We start from the raw sequence: 24,742 nt of genomic DNA on the forward strand, positions 1-24,742 counted from the left end.
CATGTGCAGGCATTCCTATGTCCACAGCCTCTCATCTTCCCAGCTCTCCTACCCACGGTCCAGGTGTACCACCAGTTCTGCCTCTTCACAGCATCTGTCCTTTCTTACCCTGTCCCTTTCAGTTCCTACAAATGTTCTGACCTTCTCTATCCAAACATCTAATTTGAGGCCAATAACCTCAAAGCCTCTTTTATTTGTCCCTTGGTCATCCCCACCCAGAAAAATTCCAGTTTGATCTTTTCCATATGAGTGAATGAGCCTTGCTTTAGAAACCCACAGGAATATGCACAGCTATGCAGATTTAGACTGCCAGCAATTCACAATTTACAGCCCCTGCTGGAAACCAGTCTGCAGTCTTCCCCATTCTCCACAGCAGCTATTTTTAACCTTTCCCACAGCCCTTAGGCTGCCTCCTCCACTGTCCCACTCGCTTGCTCAGCAGAGGGTCCTACCTTCTGTTTCATGGAGACACTCCCTCTAGCTCTGACTCCACCCCCGCCCCCCACCTGCACCACAGCTGCAGCACCTGTAAATCCTTTGCTCACCCTCACAATGAAGGGGGAAGGACTCCTCACCACGGCTAATTCCTCCACCATGGCACCACTTCATAATCCTTCCTGTCTCCTCAGGAACCTCAGTTCAGCATCTGCCCCTCTGTAAACCCACCATGCAGCCTTCCCTCTCTTCACTACCAACCTACTCAAACAGGAGTCAGCAGCCCTCGCCATCTTCTTTCCCTTTCCTCCCAGTCACTCTTCAAGCCCCAGAGTTCTGGCTTCCTCCTCAACGTGCCGTGACCATGATCTCTCTCAGAGACAATGCCCCACTTGGTAACTCAATGACGTTATTTTTCTGTCCTGGTTTTACATGATGCGTTTACAGAATGTGAGACTGATTCTCTTCCTAAAAACTAGCTTTCCATGGGGGCAATGGTAAGATATGTACACATATAATACCTTAATAAAAAAATGAAAAAAAGAAACACCAAAAAAAACCCCAAACAAACCAGCTTTCCTTTGGCTCCTACGTCATCACTCTGTTCTTCCTTATACTCTATCTCCTTCAAGTTCACATTCTTCTAGCCATCCCTTATATATCGTGCTTCTCTGATCTCCAGCCCGGTCCTGATTTACCTTCATGATCTTCTCATGAAATCTCATTTCCCAGATTTGATTAATCGGATGATTCCCAGACCTGTATTCTCAGCTCAGACTGTGCATCTAGCTATCAACCAGGCTTCCATATCCACCTGCATGCTTCACTGGAACCTCAAACTCAGTCCATCCCAAATGGACCTTGACCACGATATGTCTCCATTCTTCCATTTTCTGTAAACTACAACATTCCCATTCGTTAAATAAGTCAGATAGAACATCAGGACACTATGCCCTGTCCCCCCCAGAAGACTGCCAGCAGCGACTTAACTTGTTTCCTTGTTTCCATTCCCACAATCTAACCTCCAGACAAAGGCCAGAGCAATCTTTTAGAATTTAAATTGGACCATCCTTAAAGGCCTCCAAGAGCCATCAGGATAAAATCCAACCTCCCTAGCATAGCATTCAAGCTCTTGGTGGATCCAGCTCCCGTGTTCGCCGATTTCATCTCCTGTAACTCACTATGCCTGCAATGTCTAATGCCATCATACGCACTCTTATTCATTCTCTCCGCGCCCCCCTGCCCCACCCCACCCTCTCTCCTTCCCTCCCACTCTGACCATAGCATGTTTTTGCACATGCTGTTCCTACTGCTGACACCACTTCTCTCTCACCCTCACTGACTGGGAAATTCCTACTACAACTCAAGTTTTTCAGAATGGAAAATGCCTATATATGATCTTCCAATGGACACCCCGAAGATCTTTTGTTTTCCCTGCCACCACCAGAAGGTGAAGGCAACAATTTCACATGCTTTCATCATGAATAGGAATATTACCTACAATTATTAACAGTTACTAAAATCTGGTATTCATATATAAAAACCAGCTGCTTACTAGAGAATTCTAGTTTGTTTTCTAAGACATCTGGCTACAACACATTGGCAAATTTGTTAATAACTGAAATTCCACCATCAAGAGTTGAAATTTCCTCAATTTTGAGGAAAGTTTTTATTATCAGTTTATTATTACTGATATCTTAAGTTACCTATAGTTTATGTAGTGCTAAATTTTTGAATAAAAATCACTCTTTACCTTTATCATAATGAATTTGGTTTGTGGTTGGTTGTCTGATTAACTCCATATAGACTACTGACATATTTGCCTCAACAAAATTTTTCAGTAAATGGATTTTACCACTAATATTAATGAGCTATTTATCCCCCCCTCCTGTTAAGTAATTTTGCTTGAAATATAACATTATCTTTTTATCACATAATTATTTTTTTCACTAAAAAATTAGAACAGATAAGCAGGTTGGTCATCACCTATTTTGCCCTAAGCTGGTTATCATTTAACAAATAAGTTTCTTGCAACTTGTATGTCATGACACCATGTTGTGATCAGTGTTGAGATGTCACATTAATTTGTTACAAAATTAGTTAAAAAGGTAAAATCTCACTTTTTTAAATGCTGTAGAATGGAATCAAGGTTATATATCTGTGGTGTTACTTTCAATTTTTCATTTCCATGTAATTTCTGATAAGATGACACAGTTATATATAGTGTGCTAAATAAGCACCCTTAACCCCAGGTGACCCAGGACAGTCATCTATCATATGTCGGGGGAAAATAATAGGTAAAAACTGCTGATCTAAGTAAGAAAAGTCTGAGCTACATGTAGCAATGGGTATGGAAAGAAGGGCTGCTGATGGGCCTTGGCACAAGGGAAGGGGAAAAAAATTGTAGGATCATTCCCAGATGTGAAGATTGAGTAACTCGTGGCGCACTTTAGCAGGATAGGGAATTCATAAAGTGGAATTCAGATTTTTAGTATGTCCAATCTCCTACCCAGTAACATGCCCGGGAAAGGCCAATCCACAAATTGGTTCCATCTCCCTGAAGCTCAGGAATGGACGGACAGATCCGAGCTTTGTCATAGGCTAAGGTGTAGGCAGCAACCAAATCCCCCAGGGCAGCTGTGGAAGGTGAGAAGAGAAAGGAACAAAATGACATAACGGGGAAAAGCCATTCCTTCCTGTTCTGGTATAAAGACTTCTCCAACGAAAACACTGGGCCAGAATAAGAGATGTTTTTAATTCTATGTGAGCTTTTTGGAGTCCCCTTTAATGTTCTCAATGTCTGCCACTCATGGAGGTGAATTTATTCCCAGAAATCTAGAGTATGTGCATGACTGGTTTCCACTTTGATAAGGGACTCCATCATACCACAAAGTAGGACCACCCTAGGCCTATGATAGGCTGGCGCTGCTGCAAATCAAAACCAGGTACCCTACAATATATCCAACACCCCCAAATTCCGAGATATCAAGGCCCCAGACCGGCACCAGCCACACTGACAGGATGAAGCCCTGGCTGTCCCTCTCGCCATCTGAACTGCACAGTGACACAGTGCAGTCTCCACCTCACGCATCCTGACAGCACTCAGACTGTACAAAGCAGCAGGGGGTGGGGACTTCGGACTTCTAGCTTAAGTTCAATATGTATACCTTCTCGCATGCCTTCTTTTCAAATATTACAGAGAATCAATGTTTCTAATAGCTGATTTCTATACTATTCATCCAGAAAAAATCAGTACCACTCTCAAGCAAAGAGTTATTGCTAAGTTTCAGCCAGACTTTCTATGGCAAGAAGACAGCTATTCCTGAGTTCCTACTTATCAGGCATAGTGCACTGCTACACATGTTACCTCAATTAATTCAACATTCCTAGGAAATAAGGACTGAGCACCTTCTACTACAGATCAGCAAACCAAAGTTCAGAGAGGTTGAGTATATTTTTCAATGTTACAAAGCTGCCACCACTTGAAGATCTGGGATTTTAGCCCAGATATGTCAGATTCCAAAGACTGTGCTCTTCCCATCAGTGTACATAACATGTTAAACCTGCTCCAAAAAGGTGCTATGGTTGGCAGAGGCAGAGAATAGTGGCTGACTGTGGGCTCCAGGCAACTCATTCCTATCAGAACCAGGCCAGCTCTGCTTGAACCTGTTTATACACAGAATTCCAAGAATTTATAGTTGAAAAATAATTTTAAATATGTTTTTATTGATTTTTAAGAGAGAGGAAAGGAGAGGGAGGAAGGGAGGGGGAGAGGGGAGAGGGGAGAGGGGAGGGGGGAGAGAGAGAGAGAGAGAGAGAGAAACATTGATTGGCTGCCTCCTGCACACCCCCTAACCCAGACAAGTGCCCTGACTGGGAATCGAACCAGTGACCTCTTGGTGCATGGGACAATGCTCGACTGGGACAATGCTCGACATACTGAGCCACACTGGCCAGAGCTATAATTGAAAAAAAAACTTTTTAAAGCGTTGGTGTGCTTGAAAAAAGAAACGGAAAATCTCTGTATTAAATTGATGTCATATTGCTGCTATTATATCTGTATCACTGAGAAAAATAATAGCAAGCACTTATTAAGGTCATAATTAATTTTTAAAATTAGTTCAGTAACAAATTTTCCCCTACCAAGAGAACATTTAATACATTTAATTTGACTACCGTTTCACTTCTGGCTGAGAAAGAGTTGAAAAAGACCAATAAGGAAAGAAGAGTTATACAAATCAAAATATGAACAGATGCATACATTTAATATGTTCATCTTACTAAACAGTACTGTATTCTCAATACAGGCATTAATTTAAAGAACAATTAGTGACTATTTTTCCTCCGTGAGGTGATCTTGAACTACAATTCTTCTATTTTTATTCTGTATTAATTTAATTTAATTTTTAAATATATTTTTATTTCAGAGAGGAAGGCAGAGGGAGAGAGAGCAGCATCTATGATGAGAGAGAATCATCCATTGGCTGCCTCCTGAACACCCCCTACTGGGGATCATGCCCACAACCCGGGCATGTGCCCTGACCGGGATTTGACCGCAACCTCCTGGTTCATAGGTTGATGCTTAACCACTGAACCATATCAGCCAGGAATATTTTTATATATCAATAAACAGTGGCAACAATAAAAAAAAGTGTGTAGTTCTTTGCAGTAAGTGACTTATGGGAAGATAAACATATGTGTTATGAATCATAAATAACTAACAGTAATGTGCACTAGATTGATACCCCTTGATGATCCATCCATAGAAACATCACAGGCATATTAGCCACTGTTTTTCATAAGGCGCCAGAACCTTCATCAAAGCTGTATGATTAGTTATGGGCAATAATTCTAAAGTGGGATGAGAGTTAAATTTCATATAAAGCAGATGCCAAGCTATTGAGAATAAACCTAATCATTATCAATTTATTTAGGCCTGTATTGGACAATCTATAACCTATGGTCCAGATTTAATTCACTTTATTTAGCTCAAGACTCATTTCTGAAAACAGACTTACTGCCACAGTTCTTTTAATTTTTCAATAGGATTTCCTTTTGACAAATTTAGTTTATGAATATATCTTATAAATTATGTTAAAAAATGGGACACATGATGGTATAGAACTGCATCTGATTTCTCTTGCCTCCCCCACAGTGCGAGTTTTGTCAAGTGACAATCTGAGATTCACTTTCTTCCACTATAAAAAAGATAAAAATTCTGATTAACACTATAGGTAAACCACACATATTGATTTATTTTCTTATCAAAACACTCTAAAATGATAGTAAAGGGACTCCTTTCTTAAGCTATAAGTACAAAGAAAGGAAGAGAGTAGATATTGGCAGATAAGAAATTTAAGAAAAGGTTTAGAAGGGGAAGGCAGATGGAGTCCAGTAACTGACCAATGAAAGCTTCCACCCTAGTGTCTGCAACAGGGACTCTGATCATACACCAAACAGTCCACCCACAGACAACCTGAAATGGCTCATTTCTGAGGACACTGAGCACCACTGAAGGCAGCGTGAGGGGCGGGGTTAAAAGTAAAGTGTGTGGATGAAACCCTCCCAATGAAGTACTTGAGCCCAGGGTTCTTCCCCATCTCAAGCAGTTTAACAATCCTCCATACCTTCCACCACTTCTGCCTCCCAACCAAATATACATGTATATATTAGAGACCCGATGTGCGGAATTGTGTGCCCCACCCCCAACACGCCCCATCTTGACATCTAACTTCTCCACCCAGAGGTGAAGCGTGCCTGCCCCCACCCCCCTCCCCAGGCCCCCAACCCCTCTGGCCTTCTCTGGCCGCTTCAAGCCCCCCCTTCAGTCCTGCAAGTTGCCTCGGGCTGGTCCCGCCTCCTCCTGGCGCCTCCCTGCTTCTGCCCTGTCTCCGGAGCAAGGCGACAGCTCTGCCCTGCCATGCATACAGCCTCCTGCTGAATGGTCCTTACGGTGTAAGGGCGTCACAACCATTAGCATATTAGCTCTTTATTATATAGGATATATGTGTGTGTGTGTGTGTGTGTGTGTGTGTATATATATATATATATATATATATAGAGAGAGAGAGAGAGAGAGAGAGAGAGAGAGAGAGAAAACACCTCTGAAGATACTGAGACTTTTGGGCAGACTGGATTTGAGGTATCAAAAGCCATCTGGCTGAAACCGGTTTGGCTCAGTGGATAGAGCGTCGGTCTGTGGACTGAAGGGTCCCGGGTTCGATTCCGGTCAAGGGCATGTACATTGGTTGCGGGCACATCCCTGGTGGGGGGTGTGCAGGAGGCAGCTGGTCGATGTTTCTCTCTCATCAATGTTTCTAGCTCTCTATCCCTCTCCCTTCCTCTCTGTGAAAAATCAATAAAATATATTAAAAAAAAAAAGCCATCTGTATGGAAATGGCTGAAATGCTGACAATTAATTCTAGAGCTCAAGAGGGATGCTGGGCAGAGATCTAAGAGCCAAAATATGAAGCAGTAACATTGAAAATATTACTTTAGAAGACTGACATTGAGGAGGGCTGAGGGTCTTAGAGAAACATCTACATGAATAGAAAGTTAGCCAGAAGAGAATCAGTGAAGGAAACAGAAGGAAATGGCCAGAGGCAGGAATTGAAACCAGAAAGTACAATATCATGGAAGCAAAGATAAAAAAGAAAATTTCTGGAAAGGAAGCAAGACTTGGGAAATCAAGTGTCCAAACTGATGAAATAAAATAAGAACTTAAGAAAAAGTCATGGAGAGACTGGCCAGCTGGTGTGGCTTGGTGGTTGAGCGCCGACCTATGAACCAGGAGGTCACAGTTTGATTCCAGGTCAGAACATATGCCTGGGTTTGGGGCTTGATCCCCAGTAGGAGGCATGTAAGAGGCAGCCAATTAACGATTCTCTCTCATCATTGATGTTTCTATCTCTCTTCCCCTCTCCCTTCCTCTCTGAGATCAATAAAAAAAATTTTTTTTAAAGAAAAAGCCATTGAATGTGGTTAACAAGAAGCCACCAGATCCATGGAATGACCTTAACTCATTTAACAACTACTTGAGTATCTATAACACATGTGCCAGGACAGTACTAGGTTTCCCATGCCTGAGGGGACTAGGGGAAAGGCAGGAGTCAGAAAGCATTAAGAAGACAGTAAAGCCCAGCCAGTGTGGCTCAGTGGTCAAACATTGAACTACGAACCAGGAGGTCATGGTTTGATTCCCGCTCAGGGCACGTGCCTGGGTTTCAGGCTCGATCCCCAGTAGGGGGCATGCAGGAGGCAGCCGATCAATGATTCTCTCATCATTGATGTTTCTATGCCTCTCTCCCTCTCCCTTCCTCTCTCTGAAATCAATAAAAACATATTAAAAAAAAAAGGCAGCATAATCTCAGACACTCATGTATAAGTATTTTCACTGATAGATCACCTTGGGCAAGGGAAACAAAGGAAAAAATTAACAAGTGGGACTACATCAAACTAAAAAGCTTCTTCACAGCAAAAGAAACCATGAACAAAATGAAAATGGAACCTACTGATAGGAAAACATATTTGCCAATGATACATCTGATAAGGGTTTAATTTAAAAAATATACAAAGAAGTTATACACCTCACAACCAGGAAGACAAACAATTCAATTAAAAAATGGGCAAAGGACCTGAATAGACACTTGTCCAAAGAGGACATACAGATACCAATAGACACATGAAAATAGGCTCAAGGTCACTAATCATCAGAGAGATACAAATTAAAACTACAATGAGGTACCACTTCACACCTGCCATCAACAAATCAACAAATGTTAAGTGTTGGCCAAGATGTGGAGAAAAGGGAACCCTAGCATGCTACCGGTGGTAGGAATGCAGACTGGTACAGCCACTATGGAAAAGAGTATGGAGATTCCTCAAAAAATTGAAAATGGATCTGCTTTTTTGATTCAGCAACCCCACTTCTGGGAGTCCTATCTAATAAAAGAGTAATATGCAAATTGACCATCACTCCAACACACAAGATGGCTGCCCCCATGTGGTCAAAGATGGCTGCCCCCATGTGGACACAAGATGGCCACCACAAGATGGCCAGCAGGGACCAGGCCTGCAAGGGAGGGCAGTTGGGGGCAATCAAGCCTGCAGAGGAGGGCAGTTAGGGGTGACCAGGCCGGCAGAGGGAAGTTGGGGGCGACCGAGCCTGTAGGGAAGGGCAGTTGGGCGGGACCCAGGCCTGCAGGGGAGAGCAGTTGGGGGGGACCAGGCCTGCAGGAAAGGGCAGTTGGGTGTGACCAGGCTGGCAGGGGAGGGCAGTTAGGGGTGACCAGGCCAGCAGAGGAGGGCAGTTAGGGGCAATCGGGCTGGCAGGGGAGCAGTTAGGCATCAATCAGGCTGGCAGGGGAGTGGTTAGGGGGTGATAAGGCTGGCAGGCAGAAGCGGTTAGGGGCAATCAGGAAGGCAGGCAGGTGAGCAGTTGGGAGCCAGCAGTCCTGGATTGTGAGAGGGATGTCCAACTGCCCGTTTAGGCCCGATCCTACCAGGAGGGGGCCTAAACGGGCAGTCGGACAACCCTCGAGGGGTCCCAGATTGGAGAGGGTGCAGGCTGGGCTGAGGGACAACCCCCCCCCACCCCTGGGCACGAATTTCATACACCGGGCCTCTAGTATATCATAAGAAACCCAAAACACCAATCAGAAAGACTATATGCACCCCTATGTTCATAGCAGTGCAATTTATAATAGCTAAGATCTGGAAACAGCCCAAGTGCCCATGAGTAGATGAATGGATAAAAAAGCTGAGGTACATTTACACAATGGAATACTTTGCAGCTATAAAAAAGAAGGACCTCTTACACTTTGATATAGCAAGGATGGACCTGAAGACTAATATGCTAAATGAAATAAGCCAGTTAGAGAAAGACGAGTATCATATGATCTCATGTATATGTAGAATCTAAAGAATAAAGTAAACTAATCAACAAAGTAAGTCCAGAGGTATGGATGTATGGAACAGAACAACAGATCTCAATGGGGGAGGGATTTGGGAGAAGAGGGCACAGGAAGAGATTAACCAAAGAACATATGTGCACATATGCATAACCCATGGACACAGACAATAGCATGGGGAAGGCCTGGGGTAGGGCAGGGGTTGGGTGGAGTGGGGCAAAAAGAGAGAAAATGGGAGACATCTGTGATTCTGGCAACAACAAAATAAAATAAAATAGCACCATAAAAGATTAAAAAAGAGAAAGCATTAAGAATTAAACAGTGGGGCCCTAACCAGTTTGGCTCAGTGGATAGAGCGTCGGCCTGCAGACTCAAGGGTCCCAGGTTCGATCCCAGTTAAGGGCATGTACCTTGGTTGCGGGCACATCCCCAGTGGGGGGTGTGCAGGAGGCAGCTGATCGATGTTTCTCTCTCATCAATGTTTCTAACTCTCTATCCCTCTCCCTTCCTCTCTGTAAAAAATCAATAAAATATATTTTAAAAAAAAGAATTAAACAGTGGGGTTGGGCAGAGAGAAAAAAGAATTAAATAGTGTTTAAGACCAACTTTCATAAGAAATGTTTGGGTAACAGGTAGGAGTGAAGAAAAAAATAGACTGAAAAGAAACCCAGACCCCTAAAATGAAAAAACCAACCAAACAAACAATAAAAACCCACCACAAAACAATTGTGTTTTATATATTCGCAGAGAAATAGAAGAAGCCAGGGAAGATGGAGGGATGCATGCAGTCAAGGCAAGGCCCAAGAGAAGGCAGGAATTATGTGAACAATACTGCTGGTAGGGGTCTTCAGGGAGTTTAGCCTCGGAAGGGAGAAAGGGATGACTATTCCTCTGATGTAGGTAGAAGGGAGCAGAGCTTTAAAACCTGTCCCTCTTTTAAATAACAGTAGACATGAAAGCAGCAAGAGTCTAAAGCTGCAACAGAAGGTTGTAGAACCCACAGAGAAGTAAAGGTAGAATGCGGACTACCTGTAAGGTTTGCCAGCTAGATATAAAAACCTAATATAAAAAATATTCATATTACAGTGGAATGGCAGGTGCAAGTGTAACAACTAGCTCTAATGTTAGCAAAACAGCAAAATGTGTATAGTCATGCACCGAATAACGGCGTTGCAGTCAACAATGGACCGCATATACTACAGTGATGCCGTAAAATAATGGAGCTGAAAATTCCTATCACCTGGCATTGTAGCCCTCACTGTAGGGCAATGTATTACTCATGTTTGTGGTGATGCTGCTGTAAGCGTTGCCAGTTGTATAAAAGTACAGCATATACAATTATGTACAGTACATAATACTTGATAATAAATGACTATGCTACTGGTTTATGTATTTACTATACTTTTAATTGTTGTTTTAGAGTGCATTCTTTCTTCTTATTTAAAAAAAGGTTGCTGTAAAAGAATATGTCATGGCCCTGGCCAGGTAGCTCAGTTGGTTAGAGCACCATCCTGGTATGACAGGTTGCGGATTCAATCTCCAGTCAGGGCACATACAAGAAACAGCCAACAAATGCAAAAATAAGTAGAACAACAAATCAATGTTTCTGTTTCTCTCTCTCCCTTCCTCTCTCTCTAAAATCAATATTTAAAAAAACAGAGTATGTCATGTTATGCCAGCAGCAATCTCATGTGGTGTTTACATGTCCTGATTACACAATCTTGGATAGACCTTGATTTAATCTTATGTTTTGTATAGTAACATGCTGTTCAGGTTTGTAGCCTAGGAGCAATAGGCTATGCCGTTTAGCCTAGGTGTGCAATAGGCTACCATCCAGGTTTGTGTAAGTGCACTCTGTGATGTTCGTACAATGACAAAATTGCCTAATGACGCATTTTTCAGAATGTATCTGCCATTAAGTGGCGCACGACTGTATAGCATATAAGTTATTTCAAGAACTAAAAATGGAATGATGTCTGAAGATGATGCATGGGCCAAATGCTCAGGCTACCCCAGTGAGAGTTCCATGGAGCGTGTTCTATTACAGGCTAGCTGGACTGCCCGGGTATCAGTAACCTTACAGGCCTCAAATCATAAAGAGAAACAGTCTCATCACTGTGAGTCATATTTACTTGGGGGCCCAGATCCCAAATTGAACTGTCCTGGGCACTCAAAACAAGATACTAAGAAGGGATAGAAAATATTGTAATCATGGAGACCTCGCCACTATATCCGCCCACCATATGCACTTACTGAATCCACAGAGATGTGGCTTTCTAGATGAAATCTCTGCAGGTGGAAAGTAGCACTACTGGAAATTAACGTCTGAAGGCCAAGTTTGGAGACTGAAGGTTTTTTACAGTGAGATTAGAGCTGAAGTGGTACACTCTCCGTTACAGGCTGAGTAGAGAAACAAGCAGACACCAAGAGGAGAGAAGGGAACAAGCACAGGAAGGTTTGGTGAAGGTCAAGGGTGGGGACAGAGGCTATGAGGGATTAAGAGATGGAATGACAAGAGTTGGCAGCTAGCCGAAACCGGTTTAGCTCAGTGGATAGAGTGTCTGTCTTCGGACTGAAAGGTCCCAGGTTCGATTCCGGTCAAGGGCATGTACCTTGGTTGCGGGCACATACCCAGTGGGGTGTGTGCAAGAGGCAGCTGATCGATGTTTCTAACTCTCTATCCCTCTCTCTTCCTTTCTGTAAAAAAAAAAAAATCAATAAAATATATATTAAAAAAAAAAAAGAGTTGGCAGCTAAAGAAACTTTAAAGTTTGAGATCTCACAAGTAACACCTCCTGTGAAGCTACTCAAGAGCAAGGTTGCATGTATAGCATTGGAAGTGAGAATTTTGAAGTAGAGCATGTATAGCATTGGAAGTGAGAATTTTGAATTTGAAGTGAGAATTTTGAAGAAGGGAGGAATAAAGCTATAGAGTCTTTGCAGTGATAAACCAGCAGGTTGGCTAACAAATGACTGCAAGAGAGGAGGGGGGAGATGTTATAAAACCTGGGGGCAGGATTTTGTAGCCAAACTCACAAAGGAATGAAGAAAGATAAAGGAAGCAAGGTAATCCTGATTTATTCTTTCATTAAAGTTCTAAAAAAAAAACAGATATTGATTTTTTTCTTTCAAATAATATTTATATTGCTTACAATGATGGGGAAGGCAGGACTAAAGAACGAAAACAGCTTTATCTTGACCATATCTATTGCATTTGGACCTTACATAATGTTTAAGAGTGCCCACGTCGGTAATGAAGAGTTCAGATGACTTTCTGGTCCTTCTACTGACCAAGCTAAGCTACCCTAAAATCCCTGGAAAGCACACACTTTCTCCTTGCCTGACTGTCCCAAATCAGATATAAAGAAAATAACTGGGATCAAACTCTACGAATGTTGGACTGCTACCAAAATGTGACCACATACCTGCCTCACATCACCAAACAACACTGACGCCTAATTTATAGAAAATCCCTATGAGCGAAAAGAAATGTTACAAGGTTTAGTGATTTTTCAAGTTTTTTTTTAACCACACTTGTCCATAACTATCTAGGGTCTAGTACACTTCAGAAGCAAAGAAAGCCAGTTCATATGTGAGCTGACCAAATATATCATTACATACTAATAACATGTGAGAACATGTTGTTAACTTCTACCCTCAAAAGCATCTTTAGTTGTCAGCAGCATTTGAGAAAACACAACATAAATCAAAGATCTCCCTAAAGAAAGAGGCTGTGATCCAATTTACAGATTAGAAAACTAAGGCACAGAGAAGTTAACCACCTCAGCTGAAGGCTACACAGCCGGTTAGTGGCCAAGCTGGGATAGGAACCCCCCACTCTTTCAACTCCCTCAGTGCCCTTCTCCCCCCACCTTTACCCCACCCGCAGATGCAAATGTCTGGTAGAGCTGGGCTGGATTTCCACATAAAGTGCTCTTTTGGGAATGTAAAATGAGATGACAGAATCTAAAAAGTAAGAATGAGCAGAAATTAAGAAAAAGATTTGCTTGATATAAAACATGTATTTAAAACTATACCTTTACTGCTTCTGATGAAAGTACATTTTCCTTTTTCTGACTTGTACTCATGGGCTCATTTTCAACACTGAAAAATAAAAACCACAGTTTCTTTTGAAATAAAGAGAGAATTACTAAAATCAGACAGTTTCTGTGTTGAAAGCAAACACTGAAAGGTTCTTTATGTGCAATGCTCAAAAGATTCATATACAAATTGTTATACTAAGAATATGTTGATTTGAATCTCTATACTTGAAAAACGCATTCAAAAATGCTCATCCAGAAAAGGTGAAGGAAAAGATGTACCAATTGCCAGTTATAAACACAGTCACAGGGATGTAAAGTGCAGCACAGGGATATAGTCAATACAATTGTAATAACTATGTGTGGTGTCAGAGGGCTACTAGACTTATTGGGTCACTGTGTAAGGTACATAAATGTCTAACCAGTATGCTGTACACCTGAAAATAGTAATATTGTATGTCAACTGTAATTGAAATAAAAAAAATGCTCATCCAGGCTTCAGAAATGTTTGCGAGTCCATTGTGTTATATTTTCTTATGCTGATAATCAGCATCACAGGAATGGGTACCAAGTACAACTATCACAATCTTGGAAAGACATAGCACTCTTTGCTTTTATTTATATTAAGGTTCTCCATAGCCTGATTGTTTCTGAATGCCTATGCCAAGTGTTATTTGAAATAAATTTCTACTCAAGTTTTGATAAACATGTAGGGTCACCTAGTGAGGCTGGGGACTACTCAAAATAGATGCAGGGTTATCTAGCCCCAGATGTGCCCCAGATGGCTCCCGAAGAATCTGATTTTCCAAATAGTCAATTTTAATTGTCTTGCTTGGAATACTTTCACCAGATGCCCTTTCAAATGGCATAATAAACTACTGTGGCTATTAGGCACATATACATTTTAGGTCTAAACATTTGTATCTCTAAGTTTATATGTTATCTTGTTTTCATACTTTCATAACCCTAGACAAATTAAGTAGCTCCACTCTCGAGAGTATCTGGGAATTGATATGCTGGGAACTGTGCTTGGCCTGGAGGGTGTAAGAACAAGTAGGTCAGGGGCTTTGTAAAACTTGATCTGATACACAAACTAATAATACAGTTTGGAACAAGTTATAACTGCTGAATGAACAAAATGCTATGGACCACAGAGGAATAAAGGAACAACTGTCTAAAAGTGAAGTGCCCACAGAGGAGGTACAAAGGCAGGGGGTAATACAGAATATGGCATTTTCGGAAAACCATGTTTTGTTTGTTTTTAATATAAAACTGGAGCACAGGGACTCGTGACAGGCTAGAGATGAGATTGAGACCAGAGGTTAGTGGATGCCAGACTATGAAGAACCTGCCTGACCTGTGACAAAATGTGACCTTTGTCCTACTAGCACTCAGGCAGGGACAAGCCTAAAGCAGGGGAGGGAGAGAACGTGGAAAATCATGGAATCCTGGGGCTTGGTGGAGAGGGGATGGAAAAGGAGGAGGTGGCAACAGCTCAGATCAGATAAAGGCCACACAATGCAGATGGGATGGAAAGAGAGGATGCAATTTATGCTCCTTAGCTTTTCCATCCATAAAATCCAGTTCAATTTGCAGAGTCAGGGAACAAATGGTAGTGATCAAAAAACAAAGAAAAGTTAGTAAGATCGTGAACACCTGGAAAATATAACGGATTAAACTGTCATTGGGTCTCAGACTCTCTGTAGGGATAGATGGGCTACTAAGATATAGCTATGCTCTGAAGAAAAGCAAGCATGTAAACAAGATAAAGATAAGAACTGTGTGTTTAACATAAGGAAATCCTACAGGAAAAAACAGAGACAAAAGTAGAAAATAAAATAATATTGTACAATACAGAATTGTGACCTATATTCATATGCATATCTATAAAGTAAGAATGTCTAAATAGTTATTTTTACAGTAAATGGATTCTTATCTCTCTTTTTTCTATTTTATTATCCTTATCTTTTGCCACAGTTGTTTACAATTCAGTTTGTTTTTTTTAAATTAAATGTCAATCGATACTGGTCTACTTAAGCTGAAATAAAAAAGAGATTGGCAAAGTACATGTAAAAAGAGCATATTTTAAAGATTTGGGGCATAATTTTAAAAATAATACTGACCTTGATGATATAAGTTTATTATCTAACTACAATCAATTTTACATGACATACCTAAAATCTACCTATACATACAACAAGCATTTCAGTCTCCTAAGTTCCTGCTTTCAGATTCCTGAAATTCTGCTTATCTAGAGTATTTAAAGGGCTTTCTAGAAACGTACTGCTTTGGTGAGATTGTACAAGGAAATGGTAAAAATTTCTTTCCAATACAAATGCTCTGCAGAAAGGGCAGCTTTGGGACCATGGGCTAAGGCAGAACACAGTATTTTCAAGTAGCTGTAATTACTTCCATGCTGAGAACATACACCAAATAGCAGGAAACCACTGTTGTAGGTCAGCACATAAGTTACTCTGTACTGAGCCAACAGCTGAAGAATTTAAAGTCAAAATCACCCAAAGAAGTTAATACCTGACACTTCATAAAACTTTCTGAAACTTATATTGTATTTAAGTTTCATGAATCTTATTGCTAAACCAAAATTTCAGAATGTGTTGAGTTTTAAAGCAAACAACACATTTTAAAATTTTGAATTAGCTATACAAATCACTGGTTCAACCCTAGCCGGGTGCTCAGTGGTTAGAGCGTTGGCCAGCGGACTGAAGGGTCTTGGGCTCTACTCTGGTCAAGGACACGTACCTTGGTTGCAGGATCGATCCCTGGCCCCAGTTGGGGCATGTGCAGGAGGCAACCAATTGATGTGTCTGTCTCACATAGATATTTCTTCTCTGTGCCTCTTCCCCTCCCTTCCACTCTCTCTAAAAATCAATGGGAAAAATATCCTCGGGTGAGGATTAAAAGAAAAACAAATTAAAAACCACTGGTTTAATTAGAGCTTCTCCACTTCTTGCCTAGATTATGAGAGTCCCTTCTAACTTGCTTTCTGGCGTGTTCCGGACTGCCCTGCTTCAATCCATTCTTCCTGTTAATCTGATCATGACACTCTGCCATTCAAAAAACGCTTCAGCAAGTCTCTACCAGTTGATGAATAAAATGAAGTCCTTAGCATACTGTTAGTTATTCATGATGTGGCTCACAGAACCCCTTCCCATTCTTAGAATATGCCAAGTTCACATGCCAGTAAGCCACTTTCTTCTCCTGCAACAACCTGTCCCACCCTGTCCAACTCTTAACCCTCTACAATTTAGTTCTATTTTACTCTTTTTGTACTCTCACTACCCCTCATACATACATTTCTGCTCTTTTAACCCCCCCCCCCCACTACACACATATATTTATTGATTTCAGAGAGGAAGGGAGAGGGAGAGAGAGAGATAGAAACATCAATAATGAGAGAATAACTGATCACCTCCCTCCTGCATGCCCCCCACCAGGGATTGAGCCCACAACCCAAGCATGTGCCCTGACGGGGAATCGAACCTTGACCTTCTGGCTCATAGGTCGAAGCTCAACCACTGAGCCATGCTGGTTGGGCCATTTCTGCTCTTTAACGCAATGGTTGGTTGTCCTTTGTTTAACCAGAATTTGAAGCCATTAAATTCAGAAACTATAACATTCATGTCTCCAGCTCAGAGCCTAGCCGTGTGCCTGGTATGATAAAGGCACTCAACTATCCTTTGTTAATAAAAAATAATTGGTATCAAAGAGGTTCTTCACTTGTGCCTGCTTACCTTAATCAGAAAACACTGTTCCATTGGGAACAGTGTAATAATACATAATATTCTCTTCTTCTTAATGAAGTGTGTGTGTGCGTATGGATGTGTGTATGTATATATACGTATCCACACACACACACACCTTGAAAGAATGTACTATAACTCATATTCTGCATCATCTTTCTCTGAAGGAATAAAGAGGAAAGTGGAGCCAAGGGAAGAAATTTACTCAACAGGAATAAGGTCATTTTCAATTGATTTAAAAACAAAACACCAAAAAATCAGAAGAGAGTAGATAAAGATACTTTAAACAATAGATACTTAGATATCTGCTTGGTAAAAAGAAAGACAAATAACAGAAGAGAATCAAAGGTTTTGAGTGGTACTCTCAGACCCTTAAAAATACGAGGGAAAGAGAAACATGTTCAAATCCCCATAATCTCAAACCCTGTGAAAGATGACAAGGCATTTCTATTGTTCTCACAATTTAACCCCCTTTGGGACCTGGGAATAGTTCAATAGCAGTATTTTTAGAAAGCACACAATTTGCTCATAGCAGGGGGTGAGGGGCAGGACTCACAACCACACGTAGGCACAAAAAAGGCTACCCTGCATTTTTAAATAGCTCCATCTTACTTAGCTAACAGAACTTGGGAAATTAATCTTTTAAAATAACCCAGCTAAATATCAAGGTCAAAGTAACAAGAAGCTCTCAGTTTTGAAGCGACCTTATTTAGAACAGAGCTGAAAACCAGGAATCCAAAGTACAGCCGTTAAGCATTTACCTACTTCATGCCAAACCTAAAGTAAACCTCGGGGCATGGAAAAAGGAGCATATAACACACTAAAGTTCAAAGAATTTACACAGAGGAGAGCCCCTATTCTGTCAATTAAGGCATTTTATACTCTTAGTTTTTGTTAAATTCTAACAAGATTCCCTCACCCATTGCAGAGAAGCAGCTGAAAATGGCACACACACACACATGTGCTCACTCAGTCACCAGCATGTGGAGCATCCTCTTTAGGTGTCAGGCCCTGTTCTTGGTGCGAGGGGTGGAGCAGTGATCATATCAGACAAAACCCGTGTCCTCTCTCCTTCAGAACCCCTATCTGGATGCCCCCCAACCCCCTGGGCAATTTTATTTATAAAACAGATTTCTGGGCCCGATTGTCAAGGATACCACTTGGCGTGGGGCTCAGGGACCCACATTTTCAACAACCGACTCCCCCTTCCCTGGGTTGCTCTGATGCAGGTGGCCCTCTGACCACATTTCTATGCTCAGCTAAAACCAACAGCTGAGAGTTGTATAGGGAAGAGAAGGACCTGGTCAGAAGGCTCTCCATTTAATATCTGCATGTGTTATGTGCGGATACTTAAAGGGTAGACATCAGTGATTTAGAAAACTCATTCCTGTGAAACATTACCCATCTCCCAACACCAAAGTCCGGCAGAGCTCCTGGTCCTACCTAGCAAAGGGCCACTGCCCCGATGAGCACGCTGAGCACTGCAAGCACGGCGTGGGACCAGCAAGGAAAAATCCCGTCAGTGCACACCGCAGACCGGACCGCAGCACAGGGCCTCACGTGGTAAGAACGCAACTCCTGAATGGCCAACAGAGACACGCAGGAACAGTGCCTATCGGGCACTCAGGGAGGACGGAGGCAGCGAGGGAGAGGAAGCTCTTCCCTCCGTCCCCTCCTGGAACCGCAGCTGGGGGGGGGCCTCTTACCCTGCCTTTCCCTCACAGCATCGCTGTGGCTGCATCAGAAAAATCTGGAAATGTTAAAGGACTGAATACAGCTTCTGTAACCGCCTCCCGGGGTTTGCCCGCTTCTCCACAGACGTGGGAGTCTCCGATTCCTTGCCATTTCCGGAAGGAAGGCAATGTCTGGGGCTGCTGACATCACTGGAGTCCTTCTGAGCATCCCTAAACACCAGGTCACCGAATAGAAGGTAGTCCCTGATTTGGGAGTGCCCTGACATCTCAACAGTCCCCCCCCCCCCCCCTCCCGGCCACTGTCCCGGGGACTGCCCACCACTCCCAGGCCCCTCTGCTGCGGATCTCTTCCCTCGGCCTCTCCACCCCACTCAGCTGCCTGCAGTTACTTCCCACCCTAGACTTCCACTTCCACTGTGCAGCGCAGTCTGCAGTAGAGGAACTGCCCATATTGTTGGAGATAGGGACAGGGAATTGGGGCAAATCTCTCCATCACGTCCTCCTCCCCCACTAACATGAAACTGCTGGTTCTGGGGGCCAGGTCTACTAGGCAGCATCTCTCTGGACTGCTTCCCTTCCCGGCATGTTGCTCCTCACCTCTGAGTCCACTGACACAACTCCTATGATGAAACCCAGAGCCTGGCTTTCCCTTGAAATGTGATCAATTCATACTTCAGTCCGTGACTTCACTCTGAAGGACTAAATGAAAAATAATATGGAACAAGAGGGGGTCTTTTACCTGCTCACTCCCTTTCCCACTGTCATTAGTAGCAAAATGCTTTGCAAAAACTCAAAACAGACACGTGGGGGAGGAGGACATGTTTCAGGGACCGCCCCCAGGAACACGCAGCTTTCTGGATCTGGTTTTTCCAATATGTAAACTGAGAGGGTCAGACCAGCTCTCAGCCAGATCTAAAGTCCCGTGTGATCCTTCAATAGGAAGGTGAGTGGAAAGAAATAGGTATACTAACCTTGAGGCTTCTGTGGTAAAGGAACAGACTATGACCAAGAAACAACTCAAAATCAGCACTAATACCAGCGCAGTAAAACAAAGAGGCAGAAACTCTGTCCCTTATTTTAAAGTTACTGAGGTCACCTCTGGGCCTACCCTCTATTCCCTTGACTCTACCCTCTCAGACTTCAATGAGGTCTTTAAACACTATATGGACTCTATCCACACGCCCTCCTGAAGGGTCTGCTCATGCTTTGAGGACCGTCTACACTACTCTGGGGATGTTTTTCTTAGAAACTGCTTCACATGCTAGCCTAGCATTCTCCTTGCCCAACGACACACTGCTGTACATCATGGATCAAACAGACTTTTCTGCACTGGCCTGAGCCCCATCCGGCCTCTACGGCACAGAGACTTCCACGTGATGATTTACAAATGACCATCTGGAAAGCTGTCCATTCCTAATGGTGACAGCCAGCAGTAGAGTAGTACTTGTGTCTTTTTAATGACCATTAACAGAATATGGAACAGGTGGTTATGGCACCATTTCTGGGCTCCAAATTAAAAGGTAACTAAAGCAGCAATCAAACAGCATGCATTTTAGCTCAAACATCTGGCACTGGAATTTCAGAACTCTTTGGAGAAAAATCTGGGAAGGGAGGAAAGGTAATAGGCATGATGATGAAGCCCTGTTGCTTTGCAATCTTAGACTCTTCTGACAGCCCTTTCCTCATCATGTTGGCCGCTCTCCTATAATTTAGGTGTCTTCCTTGAAGCTAATTTACTTCCTGTTCTTCATCTCATGCCCTCAAAACAAGACCACAATCACGGTTCAGTCACGGGCTACAGAGTGAGAATTGCGGTGTGTGTGATGTGTACCTGAGCGATCTACCCATCCAGGGCATTAGTAACTGCTCTATTCTCCCAAGTCCTCTCCCTCATACCTTTTAGATTCTGAATATTTGAGACACACCTCCCAAGAATTAATACTCTGAATCTCTTGCTATGATGTGAACTCAAACACTATTCTGGCTGCCTCCTAAAATGGGCCACTTGTTCATATCCCATTCAACACATTGCCCTGAGGGAGGGACGCTGCAGCGCCTTCCCAGAGCCTGGCCAAGGCTGACCCCACCTCCAACCTCCAGTTCAAATCCTTTCTCCTGTGTAAATTCTTCTAGACACTAATAAAGCAACAATCTATGTGAGACAACACACACACCCATGCCCAAGTGACACTTTCAAAAAGTAAATACCAGCCCTGGCCGGTGTTGCAGATTCGATTCCTGGTCAGGGTGCATACCCAGGTGACAGGTTGCATTCCCAGTCAGGGTGCATGCAGGAGGCAGCCAATCGATGTTTCGCTCTCAAACTGATGTTTCTCTCTCTCTCTTCCTCCCTCCCTCCTTCCACCCCCTCTCCCCTTTCCTTCCTCTCTAAATTCAATAATCCTACATAATAAAAAGGTAATATGCAAATTGCATCACTCCGCTACGCCCACGATTGGACCGGCTGGAGGCGTGGGGGTGGGACTCAGGGTGGCTGATTGGCTGGCGGTAGGAGCGGGGGGCGGGGACTCCCGACCCCCCCCCCCTCCTCCCGCCGGCTTAAACAGCCCTGCGGAAGGACCCATGGGGCCAGTGGAAGACGCCGGTGGCAGAACTCGGGGTGGCCGATTGCGTGGCTGCTGGCACCAGTTTTCCGCCAGCAGCAGTTTTCCTCTGGCCACCCGCCTGATCGGAGCGCCTCCCGATCTGAGTTCCTCTCGGGGTGGCCGATCGTGCTGGCGGGATCTAACATACATTTGGCAGAAATTTCATGAAACTAGTATTTGTGAGAGCACTCGAATACCATTTTCATGTCACTTCCAGCACTGCCATCTGTGCTACTGGTCACAAAGAGCATATAAAAATCACCCTCCTTAAAAGCATGCCGCAATAATGAAACCAAAACAATTTTACATAAATCTAAAGATTGCTTTTGATTTAATCCCAAAACTAATAACAATTATTGTGGATGGATGAATAAAGGGAAGTGGGAAGAGGTGTCAAATAGCTAGTCCTCACCCACCATAACCAGAAGTCAATATAAATATCTAAAGTTTATAGATCAAGAATGGTTAGTAAAGCATTCTTCTTTAGACACACATACAGAAATACAAGAAACAATTCAAATGAGATTAAAACAGCTTCCTCTGAGAGTCTCTAGAATGGGTCCACACCTGTTAGATGCTCCACAGGCCCTGCATTATCTATCACCTTGCTACGTAGTTTAGCAAGAAGAAAGACTTGTGGGAGGTCTGCCTTCCCCACAAATCTGCATGAGTGCTTTGAGTCAAAGACCATGCTGCATTGTGTTCACTGCTGGGTTCCCAGGGACTAGCACAGTGCCTGGTACAAGTGGCACTAAATCAATTCTTGGTAAACATTGGTGAGGTTTTCAATCAAATGATGAAAATGACATATAGAGGAATTAACCAATGCATTTTCATGTGTGACTTTTCCAGTAAAACAAAAGTCTTCCTGATCTATAAGGCATATTTCTTTATTTTGTGCCCTATGGAGTTCTGGCTGGTATGCTAAAGTTGGAAGAGACCTTAGAGATGAGGGCCACCTCCCTCACTTTATAACCAGAGTCTGAGAGGGCTAATGACCTGCCAGGGTCACAGTGCTAGTCAAAGCAGATGAAAGGGATCTCACCTTGAGGCTCTGTTAACTCCACCCAGTTTCACATTATAGACTACTGCCATAGAAACAAACCTCACTCATACTTGTAGAAAGTATCAAAATATCAAAGTATCAAAATATCATTCTGCACTATAAATATTACTTCCATGTATTTATAGCCTTAATTGTAACTTTTCCCACTTGAACAAATTATGAGTTCATTCTTTCTTTGGGGAATTTTTGCTAATGCAGGGTTATAAATTCTTTGGTTTTCTTTTCCTCTTTTATATAAGATATCCATTAGGTTTTAAACAATTTTTTTCTCAAATAGGTAATTCACATAACTTTTAAATATAAAAAGGTGTAAAATGACGTCTCCCTTCTCTTCCTCATTCCTTCACTCAGTCTTTCATCCCTTCTAAATAGTTCACACAACACTAGTAACAGTTTTTCATACCTTCGTTTTTTTATATACAAATAGGAACATACTATACACAATGGTTTGCATCTTGCTTTTTTTTTTTTTAGTTTAATGTATCTTGGAGATATTTCCTTATCAGCACATAAAAAGGTTTCTCATACTTTTTGACAGCTGTGTAATAATATTCCATTACATGGATGTACCATGATTTATCAATTAGTCCACTACTGATGGGACTTGACTTTATTTTTCACTTTCTGATTATTAAAACTACATTACAATGACTAAACTTGCAAAGGCAACTTTGGGCCTGCTTGCAAATTGCATATTTCTGACGGAATTCCTACAGGGAAATTGCTAAGTCAGAGTACATGAATGTATTGACAGAACTCATCAAATTTCCCTCCCAAGAGGTGTATCAATTTACACTCCTGCCAGTAGTGTATGAGCATCCCCATATCAAACTCATCATGCTCATCAAGCAGGTGAAATGTGGCATCTTGCTATAGTTTCAATTTGTATCTCTGTTGGAGAAGATTGACCCTTTCCGTGTTTAAATATAAACTTATAAATTGTATAAGTACATACAATTTATTTTCCTTTCTCTCAATTGCTAGGACTATACTTTTTTTTTTTTTTTTTTTTTTTTTTTTTTTTTTTTTTTTTTTTTTTTGTACAGAACACTGACCCAGGCCATCTGGACAGTCATCCAGCGGCATGCCATTGTCTTTTATTTGCATTCAAAACCATTTTCTAAAGCCAGACTTTTTTTTTATGGGTCTTCCCAAGTTAAGCAGAGGAAGCCATCACATAATGCTGTAGGCTTTGAGTTCAGGAAGGAAAATTTGACTGCTGTCTCTATCACAGATGCTTCGAGATTTTTGATTAGCTATTAGACTTCTCCAAGATTTAAATTATGTATCTGTAAAATGGAGTAAAGGTATCTCTCTTATAAGGCTGCTCTGTGGATTAAGTGAACATATATAAAGGGGTGGGCAAAAAAGAAGGTTTACAGTTGTGAGTATATGTGAAACAGTTTATTCTTTTTAAAAATATATTTTTTATTTATTTTTTTACAGAGAGGAAGGGAGAGGGATAGAGAGTTAGAAACATCGATCAGCTGCCTCCTGTACACCTCCTACTGGGGATGTGCCCGCAACCAAGGTACATGCCCTTGACCGGAATAGAACCTGGGACCCTTCAGTACGCAGGCCGACGCTCTATCCACTGAGCCAAACCGGTTAGGGCACGAAACAGTTTATTCTTATATTATTACTTATTCATCATTGTATCATTTTTCATTGGAACAACTATACACCTACCTTTGTCCACCCTGCATTTATTTATTTATTAAATATATATTTTTATTGATTTCAGAGAGGAAGGGAGAGGGAAAGAGATAGAAACATCAATGATGAGAGAGAATCATTGATCTGCTGCCTCCTGCACGCCCCCTACTGGGGGTCAAGCCCACAACTGAGGCATGTGCCCTTGACCGGAATCGAACCCAGGACCTTTCAGTCCACAGGCTGACGCTCTATCCACTGAGCCAAACCGGCTAGGGCTACCCCTGCATTTAAAGCCCCAAACACAGGGCTTGGGTCTGATTAAGGCTTCAAGAAAGGATGGGTTAGCTTTTTCTTTTCTTTTTTCTTCTTTTCTTTTCTTTTCTTTTTAAAAGGGTGCCACTCAAGAGGCTTTCTCCATTTTATTTCTTTGGGAAAAGAAAAAGTCTTTCCATCACATATGGTAGAGATATATATTTGGTGGTCTAGCTTTTGTCATCGCTACTCTGGTTAGGCAAAAAAACACCTGCTAGGCAAACAGTCGTTCCGCTGCTTTGGGACACTTCCAGTTAAGTACT

The 24,742-nt window shown here is 42.3% G+C and overlaps 1 protein-coding gene across 1 annotated transcript in view; it reads right to left on the reverse strand.

Moving 5' to 3' along the window:
* The window catches only part of CRYBG3 (crystallin beta-gamma domain containing 3), a 121,508-nt gene that overhangs the window by 88,449 nt on the left and 8,317 nt on the right, over window positions 1–24,742 (reverse strand). Inside the window, exon 2 of the mRNA XM_079766337.1 lies at window positions 13,382–13,448. Coding sequence (XP_079622463.1) covers window positions 13,382–13,448 — 67 coding nt within the window. The remainder of the gene's footprint in view (window positions 1–13,381; window positions 13,449–24,742) is intronic.

Source organism: Cnephaeus nilssonii, assembly GCF_951640355.1.
Source record: "Cnephaeus nilssonii genome assembly, chromosome: 3".
Classification (NCBI taxonomy): domain Eukaryota; kingdom Metazoa; phylum Chordata; class Mammalia; order Chiroptera; family Vespertilionidae; genus Cnephaeus; species Cnephaeus nilssonii.